At 39.5% G+C, this 18,147-nt stretch overlaps 1 protein-coding gene and 1 pseudogene across 1 annotated transcript; both read right to left on the bottom strand.

The window, feature by feature from the left end:
* Positions 1-583: 583 nt before the first annotated feature.
* On the bottom strand, positions 584-1,528 carry LOC105067199 (olfactory receptor 52B4-like). Its single transcript, XM_010952674.2, has one exon. The coding sequence runs from the start codon at positions 1,526-1,528 to the stop codon at positions 584-586; it is 945 nt and encodes a 314-aa protein (XP_010950976.2).
* An 8,386-nt stretch (positions 1,529-9,914) lies between these two features.
* LOC105067221 (olfactory receptor 52B4-like) lies at positions 9,915-10,893 on the bottom strand (annotated as a pseudogene).
* Positions 10,894-18,147: the final 7,254 nt, after the last annotated feature.

Genomic DNA, 18,147 nt, shown 5'->3' with positions numbered 1-18,147 from the left:
TAAGACATCTCCTGAATTCCTGTGACTCCTGAGACAGAAAAACCAACCAGTGTGAGAGGGCTGACTAAACTATATTCTAACCTCTCATTTCTGTCATTTTTCATCTTCTGAAACTGCAGAGTTGAGTCTAAGAGGCCAAGTTAAGAGATCTCTCATAGGAAGAACTGAATCTTCCACAGTTTCTAAGACTGAGGAGAAAAGGGTCTTTCAGGATCTTAGTTTAAATCTCTGAATACTTCTGTCCTAGAAATAAGAGCATAGAAGACAAAGACTGAGTGTGACTAAAACTGAAACCTGGCCTTGACTCAGGCCAAAGCTTCACTGGAGTGAAGTGAACAGTTGCTCACCTTAACTGAGTAACAGAAGATAGAAAAAACAAACACTTCTGAGAGAGGATAACACTGTCCGTAGCCTCTACAGATTTTTTATTAGCATAGTAAGTATAAAACTATAAAGTACTAGACATAAAAAGAAGAAAAACTTTATAATCAGTGATCAAGAAAAAAAACTGAATAGCAGACTGGTGCTAAAGCTCACAGAGAGAATTACTGAGAAAGTACAATGTTAGTTTCCATCATCACATTTATTTCTGCTTTCTAAAGAACACACGAACCACCTGGTCCCTGATCTGTTTGGTCTTGACCCCATAAATTATGGGATTCAGCATAGGTGGAGCCAGAATATAGACAATGGCCAGCAGGACATGGATATGGGGTGAGATGTTATGTCCAAATCTCTGAGTGAGGACTGAAAAGATGCCAGGTGCATAGAAAAGGATGATGACACAGATATGGGCACCACATGTATTGAGAGCTTTGTGGCGAGCATCTCGGGTTGGAATGCAGAAGACAGCACGGAGAATCAGCACATAAGAAATAAAAATTAGTACAACATCTATGACCAAAGTTGACATTAGGACAAAAAAACCATACCAAATGTTTACGCGTATATCATCACAGGAAACATGGGCCAAGACAATGTGCTTACAAGCCGTGTTTGGGAGGATGTTACTCCGGCAGAAATTTAGTCTCTTCAGAAGAAATACTATGGGCAAAATTGTACTATAACTTCTCAAAAAGATAGTCACACCAATTTTCCCGATCAGTGCATGTGTAAGAATAGTGGTGTATCTCAGTGGGTAGCATATGGCAATGTAGCGGTCAAACGCCATCACCAGCAAGATCCCTGACTCAGAGATGAAGGTGGAGGAGAGGAAGAATACCTGAGTGATGCAACGATCAAGAGAGATCTCCCCAGCACGGAGCCAGAAGATGGCCAGGGTCTGAGGTACTGTGCACGTGGAGAGGACAAGGTCTGCTCCGGCCAGCATGCAGAGGAAGAGGTACATGGGCTCACGGAGGCTGCGCTTCGTGAGGATAATGCAGATGAGCAGACTGTTCCCAAGCAGGGCGATGGTATAGGAAATGAAGAATGGGATGGAAATCCACATATGCTGATCCTCTAGACCAGGGATGCCCAGTAAGTGGAAGACTGTGTGGCTAACACCAGTGTGGTTTAAGGCAGCCATGTCTGATAAAACCACTAGGAATCCACCATCTATGTGCAGAGACAGAAAAAAAAAATGCAGATCACATTCAAAGATTTTCTTTGATATCATTAGCACTTTGGCACCGTCCTGATCACATTCAGTTCAGAAGGTGCTGTGAGCTATGTTATATATAAAAGATGAAGTTTGTTCTCTAAATGAGATCTTAATCAGAAAAAACAATATAGACATGCACAACTAAAGAAAGTAAAATTAAGTTACTATCTTAGTTGTACAAATAAAACACAGTAACACAAGAGATGTAATGCTTTCTGTATTTGTGAAGTTTTAAAGAACAAGCACATACCCCAAGTAACTCTTGAAGGTAGTGTGATATCCCAATAGGCAGGAGTGGCACAGAGAGTTTTTCTTATGGAGGCACAGAATAGAGCTAAGGAGCTCAGGAACTAAGGTCTGGTTCACAGGTAAACTTGCATGTACTAGAATGGTTGCTCGTCTAATCCAACGTAATGATAAGGAACTTCTCAAGTGCCTCATGAAGATTTTCACAGTTTTGATCCAGATGCCTTCAGCATCCTGAGGAAGTCATCTCAATCTTCCTGCTTTGTTCTGCTAAGAGAATTATCCCTATTCGGGGTGCTTCTCACCACCTGCATGATACATCTCCCCTTCAGCTACTCTTTTCCTTGCTTTCACAGGAAGTCTAATATCAGAGTACCTATCTCATGAATAGAAGCATGTCTAATTAGCTGTCTATGATTTCCCCAATTGATTGTGAACTTTCTGTGGTTTGTGTGATATCTTTTTCCTTTGTGCATTTCTAGAACCTAGCACACTGAGACATAGTGTTTAGTCCTCAAACTGCCTAACAAAATAATCCAGTAACAAGTAACAACTATTGCATCAGTGGATGATACATCAGGGCAAGGAAGTAATGAATAAGCCCCTAAATAAATACCTTAAAAGTTTACAGTAGTCAGGATTTGGGACCAATGTAGAACTTTACCTGTAAGTACTTAGTGCTCTATGGCACAATAAGAGGTAAAGAGTTCTTCACATCCACTTCTCCCTCCCTCTCCCTTCCATTATCAAATTCTCTATTCTACTGGAACATTCCATAATTGTGACTCTGATCCAGTGCTGTGCTGGTAAACTGGCTCAGCAAAATATATATATTATATATAAACACACACACACACACACACACACACACACACATAATGTGTGTGTGTATATACATAACATACACACAAAGATACGTACATACAAATAAATAAAATAAAATAAAACAAAGCCTGTTTCATAGTGTTTGCCAATTTCTATGCTGTATATACCCCCACCATGGCCTATTTCAAGCTACTAACATGATATCACTGGGTGTGGAATCTGAAAGAAATATGCATAGTTGCACAATCTCATATTTTGTGAATCTGTAAATGGCTCCAGCACACAACTGCTCTATTCTTTCCAATTGGGCCTCTTTCACACCAAAGAAAGTTCCTAATATTTTCAGCCTGCGTTAGGCCCCATCACATCTAGTCAGGAGTAAGTCTTCCCCGCTGCAATTTCACCCCACAGAAACACAATTGCACTCACTTGTTTCATATGGCGTTCTCATGAGCTAAAATGGAATTAGTTGCAATAAGACTTTAAGAGTGACGGGGACCAGGGATCTGAGATTTTGTGCCTTTGCCTGAAGCCCTCAGGGACAACTGTTACCCCAGGGAGTGCAGACATAGAGCTGTCTTTTCAGCAACACCCTCTCTGACCTATATAATTGGGTCACATCATTATGGCTTTCCAACCCTGCCCATACAACTCTGTTCCCCACAACATCATTCCTGGACAGGTGGGCACATGTGCTTTTGCCAATTAATAAATTGTTTGTATTACAGCACAAATATATCTGTTTCCATTTGAATGGGAATCAGCAAATATTAATTCTATTTTCAGCCAGCACAAGTAATTTGAAATTAACATAAATTATTTTTAATCTGAGTATAATATATTCCTTCAAAGTTTAGATAAACGTGAAATTAAATATATGCCATATGTTTAAAGTCATTTAAACTATGGGATTCATAATAATGATATTTTAAACATTTAGGTAATAAGACTTTAATGTCTTTTCTAAATCTATTTACACTATGTATGTGAGCCAAGATCAACTATGAAGAACATTCTGTACTATCTTCTCCTTTGGCTACCAAATAACCTACACTGAAACCTACTTCAGTAAAGTTCCTCTTGCCGATAAAATGGTCTCCTCCTTTTTACTGTGTTCCTAAATTTTAATTTTTATTTAGTTAGTCCAAGGGACTAGTACACACATATTTGTAAAGGAGAAGCAGCTTTATGTCTAAGAAGCACCTTTGTGTCTGTGTATGATGATAAAACCACAGAAGTCTAGTCAAAATGATATTAGAAGCTGATTCAGAACTCTCCTCCCACTTAGAAAGGAGCTGGATAAAAATGTTTACTTGTTTATTGTTGTTATTGTTGTTGTTGTTAATGAGTTGTACTTTCATTGTAGAAAAATATCCATCCTTACTGATGGAGGCTGATGGTTAATACTATCTACTAGTCCAATTGCCTAGGCCAGGGGACCCAAGTAGTTGGTCAAATGTTGCTGTGAAACTACTTTCTAGAAGAGATTAACCTTTAAATCAGACTCTTTGAGCAAAGTAGTTTACTCTTCACAACGTGGGTGGGCCTCATCTACTCAGTTGAAGGCCTTAAGAGAATTCCCTAAAGAAGAGGAAGACGGGAGCTGCAACATCAACTCTTCCCTGGGTCACCAGCCTGAAGTCTACCTTGCAGGTTCTGGACTTGCCAATCTCCACAAATCAGTGAGCCAATTCTTTAAAGTAGATAAACACATACACACACACACACACACACACACACACACACACACACACACACACACACACACACCCTATTTGTTCTATTTTCCCGGAGAATGCTGACTAATACAGAGGCCAAAGATACTCTGTATGGATATATGTTTTAATTTCTTTTGGGAAAATACCTGGGATTGGAATTGCTTCGTCATACAGAAAGTATAAGTTTAATTTCATAAGAAACTGCCAAAACTTCTCTCAAAGTGGCTATATACTCTCACTAGCGTGGTATGAGAATTCTGTCTGCTCCACATCCTCCCCAGTGTTTGTTATTTGTCTTTATAGTTTTAGCAATTGCAGTAGGAGGCTAATGGTATCTCACTGATGTTTTAATTTGCATTTCTTTAATGATCAATAAATATTGATTACTTATTGTCCATTTGCAAGTCTTTAGTGATGTGTCTTTTCTAATGGTTTGCCCATATTTAGTGTGTTTTTGTCTCTTTATAATTGTGTTGTAGGTTTCAGATATCCTGGATACAAGTCTTTTGTCAGATACATATTCAATAAATATATTCTCTTGGCCTGAGGCTTGCCTAAAATTTTTTTTAACATTTTTTTTTCACTTTTTAACTTTTTCTTCTTTAATATATGTTTTGATGAGAGAAGCTTTTATTTTAATGGAATCTAACTTACAAATGTGTTTTGTTTATTCCTTTTGTGATCTGATAAGAAATCTTTCACTACCCTCATGTCACAGAAATATTCTATTTCCTTCTAAAAGTTTTATGGTCATTCTTGAATTAATTTTTATGAATAGTGTGAGTTAAGAGTAGAGATATATTTGTCTCCATATGGATATACAGTTTTCCTGGAATCATTTTTTAATTGGACTTTCCATTACTCATTGAATTGTTTTGGCAACTATGTTGAAAAACCAAATGTCCCTGTAAGTCAGTCTCCATTTCTGGGATTTCTATTCTATTCTATCTCATTAATGTATTTGTCTATTTTTTATGCTAGTACCACACTACTGAAGCTTTATAGTAAATACTTATTTCTGGTGGAGTAAGTTTTTTAACTTTGTTCTTCTTTTCCAGTTTGCTTTAGATATTCTAGGTTTTTTGCATTTCTGTATAAACTTTAAAATCAATTTATAAATCTCTTTCTAAAAACACTGCTAGAAATACAATTGAGGTTGCACTGAATATATAGATCATTTTAGGTAGAGCTGGAATCTTAATAATATTGAGTCTTCCAGTCCCTGAACATGAAGCATCTCGTCTCTTACTTAGGTCTGCTTTAATTTTTTTCAGTGACATTTTGTAGCTATCTGTATGAATCCCCTGAATTTCTTTTGTTAAATAAACTCGTTCTTAGACATTTAATGGAGGCATTGATTCTATAGCAAATGAAATAATTCTTAATTTTATTTTCTGATTACTTGATGCTTATATATAAGAATATAATTTATTTATATTATATTCTGTGACATGGATAAATTCAAGTATTAGTTCTGGTGGTTATTATGTAGATTCCTTAGGATTCACTACATACTTTTTAATGTCATCTGCAAATAAATACAATTATATTTCTTTTTTAACAACTTGAATACCTTTTTTTGTTTTTATTCCATTATTGTAATGGTTATGGCCTCTAAAATAATATTAAATAAAGGTAGTGAGAGTAGGTATCCTTGCCTTGTTCCTGATTTTAGGAAAGTGTTTAATTTCACATTTGAATACAATGTTACTGGTTGATTTTACAGGGGTGCTATTTATCAGGTTAAGGAAGTTCACCTCTATTCATAGTTGCTGAGAATTTTTATTCTGAGTGGATCTTGAATTTTACCAAATGCCAACCCTGTGATTTTGCATTGGAATTAGAGAGCTATCAGTATGAAGTAATGATTCAGGGAGAGAATAAAAGAGCTTTTGTTCTCCTTGACTCTGATAAATGAATCAGTGAAACAAAAATAGCAATGAACATACCTGGGGCTCTAACTTGTTTTTAAAATACTACTCTCACTATAAACAATTATATGGCAACAAATTGAAAACCTAGAAGAAATGGACAAGTTTCTAGAAACATGCAGTCCACCAAAACTGAATAAAAAAGAAAGAGATAATTTAAACAGACCAATCACTAGAAGTGAAATAGAATCAATAATAAAAAGAACTTCCTTGTAAAGAAATGTTCCAGACCAGATGGCTTCCCAGGAGAATTCTACAAAACATACAAAGAAGAACTTATGCCAATCCTTCTCAAACTCTTCCAAAAAACTGAAGAGGAAGGGACACTCCCAAACTCATCCTATGAAGTCACCATCACCCTGATACCGAAACCAGACAAAGACACTACCAAAAAAGAAAATTACAAACCAATATCTTTGAGGAATGTAGATGCAAAAATTCTCAACAAAATATTAGCAAACAGAATCCAACAACACATAAAAAAGATCATACACTATGATCAATCTGGGTTCATCCTAGAGACACAAGGTTGGTTCAAAATATGCAAATCAATCAATATGCTACACTACATCAACAAAAGAAAGGACAAAAGTCATACAATCATTTCAATTGATGCAGAAAAAGCATTTGATAAAATTCAACACCCATTTATAATAAAAACTCTTACCAAAGTGGATATAGAGAGAAAATATCTCAACACAATAAAAGCTATTTATAATAAACCCATAGCCAACATAATACTCAATGGTGAAAAGTTGAAAGCCTTCCCACTAAAATCAGGAACAAGACAAGAATGCCCATTCTCACCACTTCTATTCAACATAGGATTGGAAGTCCTAGTCATAGCAATCAGATAAGAAAAAGAAGTAAAAGGAATGCAAATTGGAGGAGAAGATGTAAAACTGTCACTATATGCTGATGACATATTGTTATATATAGAAAACTTTAAAGGCTTCACAGAAAAACCATTAGACCTGATAAAAGAATTTGGCAATAGTAGGATACAAGATTAACATACAGAAATCAGTTGCATTTCTTCACACTAACAAAGAAATGTCAGAAAAGAAAAAAAAATTGCTTTTAAAATCACATTAAAAAAAAACTTAGGAATAAACCTGAACAAGGAGGTGAAAGATACATATGCAGAAAATTATAAAACACTGATAAGGAAAATTAAAGATGATTTAAAGAAATGCAAAGATAATCCCATGCTCTTGGATTGGAAGAATTAAAACTGTTAAAATGACCACACTGCCCAAAACAATCTACAGTTTTAATGTGAGCCCTTTCAAATTACCCAGGATATTTTTCACAGAATTAGAATAATCCATCCAAATATTTATATGGAATCACAGAAGACCCAGATGTGCCAAAGAAATACTGAAGAAAAAGAATGAAGGTGGAGGAACACCTCTTATAAATGCCAGGCAATACTGCAGGGCTACAGTATTCAAAACAGCATGGTACTGGCACAAAACAGACATACGGATCAATGAAACAGAATAGCCCAGAAATAAACCCACACACATATGGTCAAATAATCTTTGACAAAGGAGGCAAGAATATACAATGGAGAAAAAACAGTGTCTTCAACAAGTGGTGTTTGGAAAGCTGGACAGCTGCATGTAAATCAACGAAATTAGAACACACCCTCACACCACACACACAAAAATCCTCAAAATACCTTAAAGTATTAAACATAAGAGCAGACATCATAAACCTTGTAGCGGAGAACTTAGGCAAAACATTTTCTGATATAAATTGTAGTGATGTTTTCCTAGTGCAGTCTACCAAGGTAATAGAGATAAAACCAAAAATAAACAAATGAGATCCAATTAAACTTAACAGCTTTTGCAAAGTCAAGGATACCATCAACAAAATGAAAAGACAACCTACAGAATGGAAGAGAATATTTGCAAATGATGTGACCGACAAGGGACTAAATTCCAAAATATACAAACAGCTCATACATCTTAATATCAAAAAAAAAAAAGCAACCCAATCAAAAAATGAGCAGAAGACCTAAATAGACATCTCTCCAAGAAGACATCCAGATGGCCAACAAGCACATGAAAAGATGCTCAACATTACTAATTATTAGAGAAATGCAAATCAAAACTGCAATGAGGTATCACCTCATACCAGTCAGAATGGCCATCATTAAAAAGTCCACAAATAATAAATGCTGGAGAGGGTGAGGAGAAAAGGGAACCCTTCTACACTGTTGGTGAGAATATAATTTGGTGCACCCATTATGAAAAACAGTATGGAGGTTCCTTAAAAAACTAAAAATAGACTTACCCTATGATGGAGCAATCCCACTCCTGGGCATATAGCCAGAGGGAACTCTAATTTGAAAAGATACATGCACCCAATGTTCATAGCAGCACTATTTACAATAGCCCAGACATGGAAACAACCTAAATGTCCACTGGTAGATAACTGGAAAAAGAAGTTGTGGTGTATACATACATTGGAATACTACTCGGCCATTAAAAAGAATAATATAATGCCATTTGCAGCAGCAACATGGATGGTCCTGGAGATGATAATTCTAAGTGAAGTAGAAAGATAAAGAAAAATGCCATAGGATATCATTTATATGTGGAATATAATAAAAGGACACAAATGAACTTGTCTGCAAAACAGAAATATACTCACAGATATAGAGAACAAACTTATGGCTAACAGAGGGTAAGAGGGGTGGGAAGGGATAAATTGGGAATTTGAAAATTGCACCTCTTGGGGAGTGATAGAAATGTTAGCTATCTTATTGTGGTAGTTGTTTTATTGGTATATACATCTTTCAAAATTCATCAAATTGTACATTTGAAATATGTATAGTTTACTGTATAGGAACCATACCACAATGAAGGTATTTAAAAAAAAATAAAAGAGGCCAGGAATCAGGACAGCAAAGGCCTTGGATGCTCTGCTGAAGAGATCATTGAAGAACATGCCCTGACACAGAGACTGGGGGAGTTCCCCTTCCTCAGCATTCTCCCAGCAGATGCCACCCCATCAGAAACCACATAAGTCTTTTCCCAGCACGAGTGATTAGCCTCAGTTTTCTCAAGTGTTAATCTGCAACATATGCATCACACAATTCATTTCCACTCTCCTAAAACAGATACACAAGATGGTAGGATATAAACTATAAAATAATAGAAATAACTGCAAACTTTAGGAGCCACTGAGCCATTCTAGATAAAAGAATGTCATTTACTTAGAATGAAGCACATAAAGGAACAGAGATTTCTATGTGATTGTTCAGATATCACAAGATGTCTCAGAGATTGAGAAACTCAGTTAAGAAGAGTTGAGCAAATTTCTGGGCCAGAATACCGTTCTTATTGATCTATTTTCAATTATCAGGTTAGTGTTAAAAGAGACACACGACTCCAGGAAAAGAATCTCAGGTTCTTTGCAGGATGTAGTTTGCCCAGTCAGACATTACAAAGCTTTCTGAGATTGTTTTGCCAATAGAAGATACAACTCCTGGGAACTCACTGATAAATTTTCTTCCAGAGGTAAAATTTGCTGTGCTATTTCTTAATATTTCAGCAGACCCTTGTCACCCACCATTGATAGCTAGAGATGCTGAAGACTCTGTTCCTCCTCCAAAGTTATTTCTGCTTTGGGAAAAACGGTATGAACCACCTGCTCCAGGATTTGCTTGGTCTTGATCCCATAAATGATGGGATTCAGCATAGGTGGAGCCAGAATGCAGACATTAGCCAACAAGATGTGGATATGAGGTGGAATGTGGCGTCCAAACCTCTGAGTGAGGGTTGTGAAGATTCCAGGCCCAAAAAAGAGGATGATGATGCAGACGTGGGAGACACACATGTTGAGAGCTTTGTGATGTACATCTTGGGAAGGCATGTGGTAGACAGCATGGAGAAACAGCACATAGGAAACAAAAATTATCAGGACATCTAAGACCACTGTTGACATTACCACAGAGTCCATACCAGATATTCACTTGAACATCATTACCAGCATATTTGGCCAAGCCACTGTGTTCACAAAAGTTGCGTGGAATTATACTATTTTGGCAGAAAGTCAATCTTTTCAAAAGAAATACTAAGGAGAAAACTGCACAATAACTTCTTAGAAAGATGGTAACACCAGTTTTCCCAATCAGCGTGTATGTAACAATAGTGGTGTATCTCAGTGGGTAGCATATGGCAATGTGGTGGTCAAATGCCATCACCAGCAAGATCCCTGATTCAGAGATGACAGTGAAAGAGAAGAAAAAAGATCCGAGTGATGCAGCGATCCAGGGAGATCTCCCTGGAATGAAACCGGAAGATGGCTAAGACCTGAGGTGCCGTGCACGTGGAGAGGACAAGGTCTGCTCGGCCAGCATCCAGAGGAAGAGGTACATGGGCTCGTGGAGGCTGCGCTTCGTGAGGATAATGCAGATGAGCAGACTGTTCCCAAGCAGGGCGATGGCATAGGGAATGAAGAAGGGGATGGAAATCCACACGTGCTGGTCCCCAAGGCGGGGGATGCCCAGCAAGCAGAAGACTCTGTGGCTAACACCAGTGTGGTTTAAGGTAGTCATGCTGAGGGAGACCACTACAGACATCACTTCTAACTCACAGAGTCAGAGGAAAACACAGATTTTCTTTTTAAAGTCACCAGGAGATTTTAGCGTATTCCACACTCTTCATCTTCTTTGAGCATACAAATAAGAAAACGCAAAAGTGAATAAGATATATTCTCTGAGCTCAATGAGTGACACACTAATTAACAGAGATACATGTTTCCAACTAATCAAATTACAGATAATTGCCGTATGTCTTCTACAAACAGATGGTTATGAATGCAGAGAGAAAACCATTGTGTGTGTCTGGAAGGGAGTAACAGATGATACTTAAACTTGACATTGAGTAGCTTATCATAAGGTGAAAAATGAAAATGGAGAATCATCATGGAAAATATTTGAGTTCCTAAAACATTCCCAACCCAGGGTGTCTTATGCATAGGAAATATTGGAGGGGGCAAGGGAGGAGTTGTACAGGCTGATTTTTCCTGATTGTGAATGACCCTGATCACCTTAGACTCCATCATTTACACAGAGGGTAGCCATCAAAGATGTCTGAAGACAGTGGTTTAGAATAACTACTCTAGTTTTGAAAATTACCAATAGAGGTTTACTGGAACTGTAATTGACTAAAGAGACAGGAGTCTAAATGGTCAATGAATAAACTGGGTCTGAACATAATAGTCATGGAGGAATTAAACTAATATCAATTATGCATCTGCTTTATGCCAGAGACAGCAGTCATCACCGTCTGTGGCACTTCGTATATTTTCGCATTTAGATATTGCATCCATTTTGGGGACTGGATAGTATCTCCCTCTCACACTAAAGGAAACTGAGACTCAGTGAATGTGAATCATTTTCCAAATAGCAAACCAATAATTGATAGAAATGAGATTCGAAAGCTTTGAATTTATCATGTAGAGTTTGCTCACTTGTGAAGAGAGTCAAGAGACCTTAAGAGGTAACACTGACAGGGCCTGTGTGCCTGAAATGAGGCACTCCTGCTCACACTTTAGGGAACTAACTTTAGAAATGATTGAAATTGGAAAAAGAAAGGCATTGTTGCTGGACATGCAACAGCATTATATTTAGATTTTTCTAGGGGTGAAATTTTTATCATGTATTTGCTAGTGTACTTTCATTCATTGATAAATTCAGTCATCAGCAAGTATATTTTGAGCATTAACGATTTTCAAGGCACCATATTGCAAACTGGGGATTTAGAAAAAAAATGGGAAACTTACAGGATCCTAGGGGCTTAAAATTTGAGAGTAAAAAAAAAATTATAAGTCGATGGTTTTGGAGAATTGGAGACAAATGTTAATTCGCTCTGATGAAGGGTTATCTCAAAATACCTAAGTGATATGTTCTGCACATTAACATTATACCTTCCACCTAGGTTACTTCTCTTGGTGCTTCTGTTTTTCTTTGAAAGGAGGAAAATCGTCTCCTTTTCATCCTCCCAGTACTGGAAGAAGTGGTTCTACCATTAGAGTTACTGGTCAAGTGAGCCCAGTCATTGGCCTTGAGACAGGGAACTGTCTTTACAGAGCATAGGACTGCTCTGTGACAGGGAAGAAGCCAGGGAAGACACAACTCAACAAAGTCAGGGGTTTGAGAAGAGAGGAGATTATAGGAGGCTGATGATGGTCATGCGTTTGAACAAAAGAAGTAGAAGGGAAGTGTTGTTCTGTTTTTGGCGTGTGTGTGTGTGTGTGTTTTAATTTCAGCAAAGACTGAAGCCAGGGAGCTCAGGGTATTTGTCTGTTTGGTCTGATGGAGCAACTTAAGTCTAATACATGTTCATCCTAGAAATCCCCTTTCAAATGCTTCCTCTCCCATATTTTCTTCTCAATCTGCCTAAGAAGGCCTGGATTTCTTCTTTCCACATCCTGCTTTGGGAGCCCCAGCACAGATGCCAGTCATGCTCAGGCTCTTCTCATACTTGCCAAGTCACATCTGTGATCTAAATCAGTATCTCTGTTTCCTCATGTCCAGTTGAATTACTAGGGCACCTGTTATTTGGGAGATGGTATCTATTTACTAACTTCAGTAACATCGGAAAAAACCGTGTACTCTCACCTCCCTTCCCAGACCTCACCCTTCACGTGTGCTGTAACCAACCAGGTTTGTGTCTCTGGTCTTTGCCATTCTTTGTGTATGTATATCAATAGCCTTCAAGAGTCCTGTCCCATCTGGCCTGTCTGGGACACAACACCTGCCCTGGCCTTACCTTATCTTGGAACCGCCCCCATCTACAGATGTCTGATTCACTCACCAGCCTTAGACTGGGTCTTCAGGAACAGACATCAGATTGGAGACGAAATTTAGCTTGTTGCACGGCAGAATCTGGGCTGTTTATCCTGTCATGAGAGCCCTCGAGGGAAGCACTTGACACCTGGGCTCCGGGGACAGCACTGTCTCCGTCAGGCTCACCCCCCTCTCACGTGGGCTAGGTAGCTAAGATCATTTCTCTCCCCTCACACTCCCGTTTGCTCCTTTTCTCTCTTGTCTCCACATAATCTGATACAGAAATCATCTATCATGTAAACCAGCTTTGCTACAGGCCTATTTTAATGCAACAGGAATATAAATACTTACAATTAATATGAACTTGTGGTTTTTAAAGTTTTATTCTTCATGAAAAGGATTACACGAAATTCACATGAGTTTCAAATTCAAAATCATGAGTAATGATGTTTAGCTCTGTTGGCTAAGGGTATATAATTTGATAAGCTTAGCACTCAGTCTAAGACGTGTGAGACTTGATTATCTTAGATGCATCTCCATTTGATTTGCCTAACTCTTTTGGCTGCATTCAGAATTGTTCACTTTATCTTAATTTTCAGTTTGATTTGCCTGGGCCTATGCATAGCTTTCCTTGTTTTAACCTCCTTGAAATTCACTGGGATTTTTTTCATCTGTAAACAGATTATTGTTACCTCATTTGCATATATTCAGCAAGCGTTTCTTAGAAAACATTTTTCTATCCCATTCTCTCATTTCATTTCGAAATCCTAACAATATATATGTAAGACCTTTTGACATTGTTGCATTAGTATCTGAAAGCCTCTTTTTTCTATTCTTCTTCTCCCTCTTCTTCAGTTGGATAATTTTATGGAAAGATCTTATGGTCTATTCTTGCGAGGAGGATCACCTTAGTCAAGGGGAGACGTGCTTGCAGTTTTGCTCTAGTGTGAAAGATTCACTTGATAAAGACTATGCTGTCTTTCATTACCACCAGCAGTGTATCAAAGTACCTTTCCCTGCACAACCTTGCCTGTAGAGTATACTCTCAAGTTCTCAAACATTTGTCAGTCTGATAGTGTGTGAAGTATGGCTGACTATCTGCAAAAAATGGATGCCAACAATTCTTCCCTCTCCTGTACTCACAAGCCAACTCCCCCATCCTGAACTGCGGTCTATTACCCATTCCCTTGCATGTGTGATGCCCTTGCGACTTGCTTTGACCAACAGAATAAGGTTGAAGTATTACATCCTTTGCCAGTGGATCTAGAGTGAAGTAAAAGCAGGAACAACTATCAGAAGGTGAATATATAATCAAGAAGCAACATCAGGGCCAATTGGAGTTGGGAAGTGAAGGATAAGAAAGAAAATAATTACAAATGTAGCGACTGACATACTTATATTGTTAGGCTGTTGCCTCTTGGACTATAAAGTACTCCTCTCATTTTTGGATTTTTTAAACTTGTTATTGTAAACACACACACAAACACAGAAAACAAAACAAATGAATGACTTAGTGGATTATTATATGGCAGACATCGCCCAGGTCAAGAAATAAACACATCCATGGCAAATTTGTCATGCACACCCGTGGCAATGCCTTTGAACCAGTCCCAGTCACAGAGCCACCTTTGGCATAAATAACTTTTGTAGTTACATTTATAGTCAAATCTTTTAGCAATTTTCATCCAAATGCTGTCATTTCATCTTTAACAACCATGTAAACATTTCATTTGCCTCTATGCCTTAATTAGAACTGTGTGTATACTCACAGAATCACTGTATTTTCAATACGGCACGTGGAAACCTTTATTTCCCACTCCTCATGGTTAGACGGGTAGATATTGGTAGTGACCATTACAACTTCCAAATATAACTTCCTCTCCCTTTGGCAAAACTAAGAATAATAGTGGAGTTCACACCACCTGGAAACTATTCTCCCACTACAATGTAACACCTGATCTAGCCCGAATCTCCCCACCCCATGATTTCTTTTTAATGAAGTACCCCCAAGCCCAGGGCAGAATTTAGCAGCCATCTGGTCCCAGCTCTGGCTCGATTTCAGCAGATCCAAAGCTGGAAAGACATTGCCACAATGAGGAGCATCATAAGATACAGATAAAAGGGCCAAGCAATAATGAAGATCAGGACTCTGCATCCTGGGACCACACTCACCACGAGTAAGATCCCGAACCGCCTGTGGAATGCTGCCAGCGTTCACCGTCCTGGCCAATGTGGTAACATCCACAGCTCGACGTAAACCATCTCTGAGCTGTGATCATCGCCTCTAATTCATCTCAGAATTTTCAAGCAACACAGGCCCAGGCACTGGGGGCTCAGAAAGCAACACGGGCCCCGGGCACTCTCTCAGGCGTCCTTTTACTCAACTACTACTCTAATTTTTAGCAGCTCCAGCAAACAAAAGATTCCCCACTCAATACTCACAATGTTCAGTGTTTTGACCTCTTCCTCAGCTGTGTTTGTCTAAGTCTACCAGCGATGTTAGCTTCCACAATTACACCAAGAACTCTACCACCTGATCAAAATCTCAAGAAGTACATTCACCAAACTCAAAGTTCCAACTTCCCAATTTTTTATATTTTTTGAACTAAAAGGGCTCTTAGACAGACTATATTCCACAACCGATTTAATCCAGTCCCATTCCCTTTCATTTTTATGCACACTTTATATTTTGTAATTCATCAGTGCAATCACTCGTCATCTTAGCACCCACGGCCCTTGCCTCCTCTCTCTGTCATGTTTGCCTTGTGCATGCCCAAAGAGGAGCTCAATTCACAGCCTTTTCTAACTTTCTCCCACGTGGTTTTGTTGGTAAAAATAATATCATCTGGGAAAATCATTTCTTTCTTCAAAAGAGCTCCCAGCACTACCTAAAAAGCTACTTCCATTTTGTGTTCCTGAGACAGGACCAAAATGGTGGAAGATTCACCTCCTAGCTGGCCTTAAGGATTAAGAAGTTTGACTTCCAGTAGACCTTGAGCTTCATTATATGCTCCTAACAGCGTGATCAAATAACAAGCCCGCAGGCGCCATGACAGACCAAAGGCTAACTGCAAAAGGCCCAATTCCTGGTAATCTCAGCCCCCTCCCCAGGGCAGTTGGATTGATCCCACCTGTAGGTGTGTGAAGCTACTGAGACCATAAAAAGTGACAACACCACGCCTAGTGGCCCTTTGCGCGCTCGCTCTCTCCCCTCTGGAGACGGCCCGCACTCTGTCTATGGAGTGTGTACCTATTTTTCCTTTAACCTGAGCACCCAATTCCCACACCCTTTCCTTGCCTTTCTCTTGCCTTACACTCTATGCAGTTTGTGTCTCTCTAAATAAATCTACCTTTACTCAACGGTGGCTCACACTTGAATTCTTTCCCTTGCAAAGCCAAGGACCCACACTTGGCGGGGCACGTCCCAGGGGCTCAACCGAGACCCGGGACTCTGCACTCCTCACGCCCCACATCTGTTTTCCTGCATCATTCCCATATTTTGAAGTGATCCCTGTCCCTTCCCGATCCTGACCTGGACTACCCACCATCCGCTAAGAAACTTAGAAAGGACAGTGAATCTAGCCGGAAAGAACACTCACCACCCACCACCAGCACTGCCACATGCAGGTATGTGGACCTGTACGCCTGTGGTCAAAGACAGAAAACTGACAGTGGTTCAAAATTCTTCCCTCTCTCTCCTCTTCACCAAGTCCTGTCATTTCAACTCCAGCAGCTCTCCATGACCCGACACTGCTGGGCTACCCCACACAGGTCTGCAATACCTGTACTCGCACGGCTTCAGGACCAAAGAGAGCCCAGAGTCAGGGACGGAGACATAAATGGTTTCACAGATAGTGGTACTTACATGTCTGAAGCAAGGTCCGGGAGCAAAACACGACCAAGTGCTGCTGACAATGGGGCCGGACACAGCTGCAGTCTTCATGCCCTGAAGCAGGGGGAGGGTACCGATTACAAGAAGAATTGACCTCAGGTTGCTTCAACAGTTCACAGGGAGACCAGCCGAGAAGCACAGCCCACACTGCCCCTTTGATAAGCAGAGAGGAGAGTTCAGATCTAAAGCTAAAACAGTCATTAGCTGGGCCTGGGGCAAATATGTAGGTATGTGAGAAAGGCAGAGGTGAAGCAGACACTGCTCAAGCAAGGGATGAATGGAGAAAAGGCGAATAGCCACCATAAGGAGCTCGATCATAGAGCCATCTACTCCGCCTGTCGAGAGCCATCACCCGACTCCCAGGCCCCTCGTCTTCTCAAGAATGACTGTACTAGCTGCTCCCTCCAGGCCCACCCCTGCTCCACCCTGGCTACACGCCATAAAGCAAGCTGACATCTGCTTCCTTACACAGCAAGTGAACTCCTTCAACTCTGTCACCGACCTGTCTTTATTTCCTCCTGGAAATCACACAAGCCTTGGTGACACTGCTGATCATCACCAACGTTTCACTTCCCAGGAGTGAGGATCCACTTTCCGAGGACCCCAATATCCAAATCATGAACATTTTCAGTTTAATAAAATTCTCCTTTGAGAGAGTGCTTTTCCCCATGTCACTCATAGAGCTTTAACAGTAAGAAACCAAGGGGCTCATGTTGTCATAATCCATCTGTCAGCCAAGGGAGGCTAGAGAGGGATTTGAGGTGAGCTGCCCAACTGGAAGGCGCGAGGAGCCGACATGGAGCAAAACAGCACTTTACTGCAGTACAAGCGGGTGGTGCGTGCTCAGGTGTACGCGCTTGTCCTTTTATTATGCTAGTGGCGCATGCGTATTGTTCATAATGCTGACTCGTGCTAGTGGCGCAGGCGTACATTTACTTCTTACCTCATACATGTGCAAGTTATTGTGAACCTTGACCTGGGTCCCACGACCTACTCACTTAAGACTGTCAACACTTTCCCCTACCAGAAACAAGAATACACCTTTTCTTTAAATTAGATGTTTTTATTTCATTTCATATGATGAACTATTTAATTGAACAGATAATTCCTAGATTTTAGTCATAATG

Source organism: Camelus bactrianus, chromosome 10 (genome assembly GCF_048773025.1).
Source record: "Camelus bactrianus isolate YW-2024 breed Bactrian camel chromosome 10, ASM4877302v1, whole genome shotgun sequence".
Taxonomy (NCBI): Eukaryota; Metazoa; Chordata; class Mammalia; order Artiodactyla; family Camelidae; genus Camelus; species Camelus bactrianus.
Note: the sequence above shows the minus strand (reverse complement) of the source record. Positions and strands in the feature narration are given on the sequence as shown.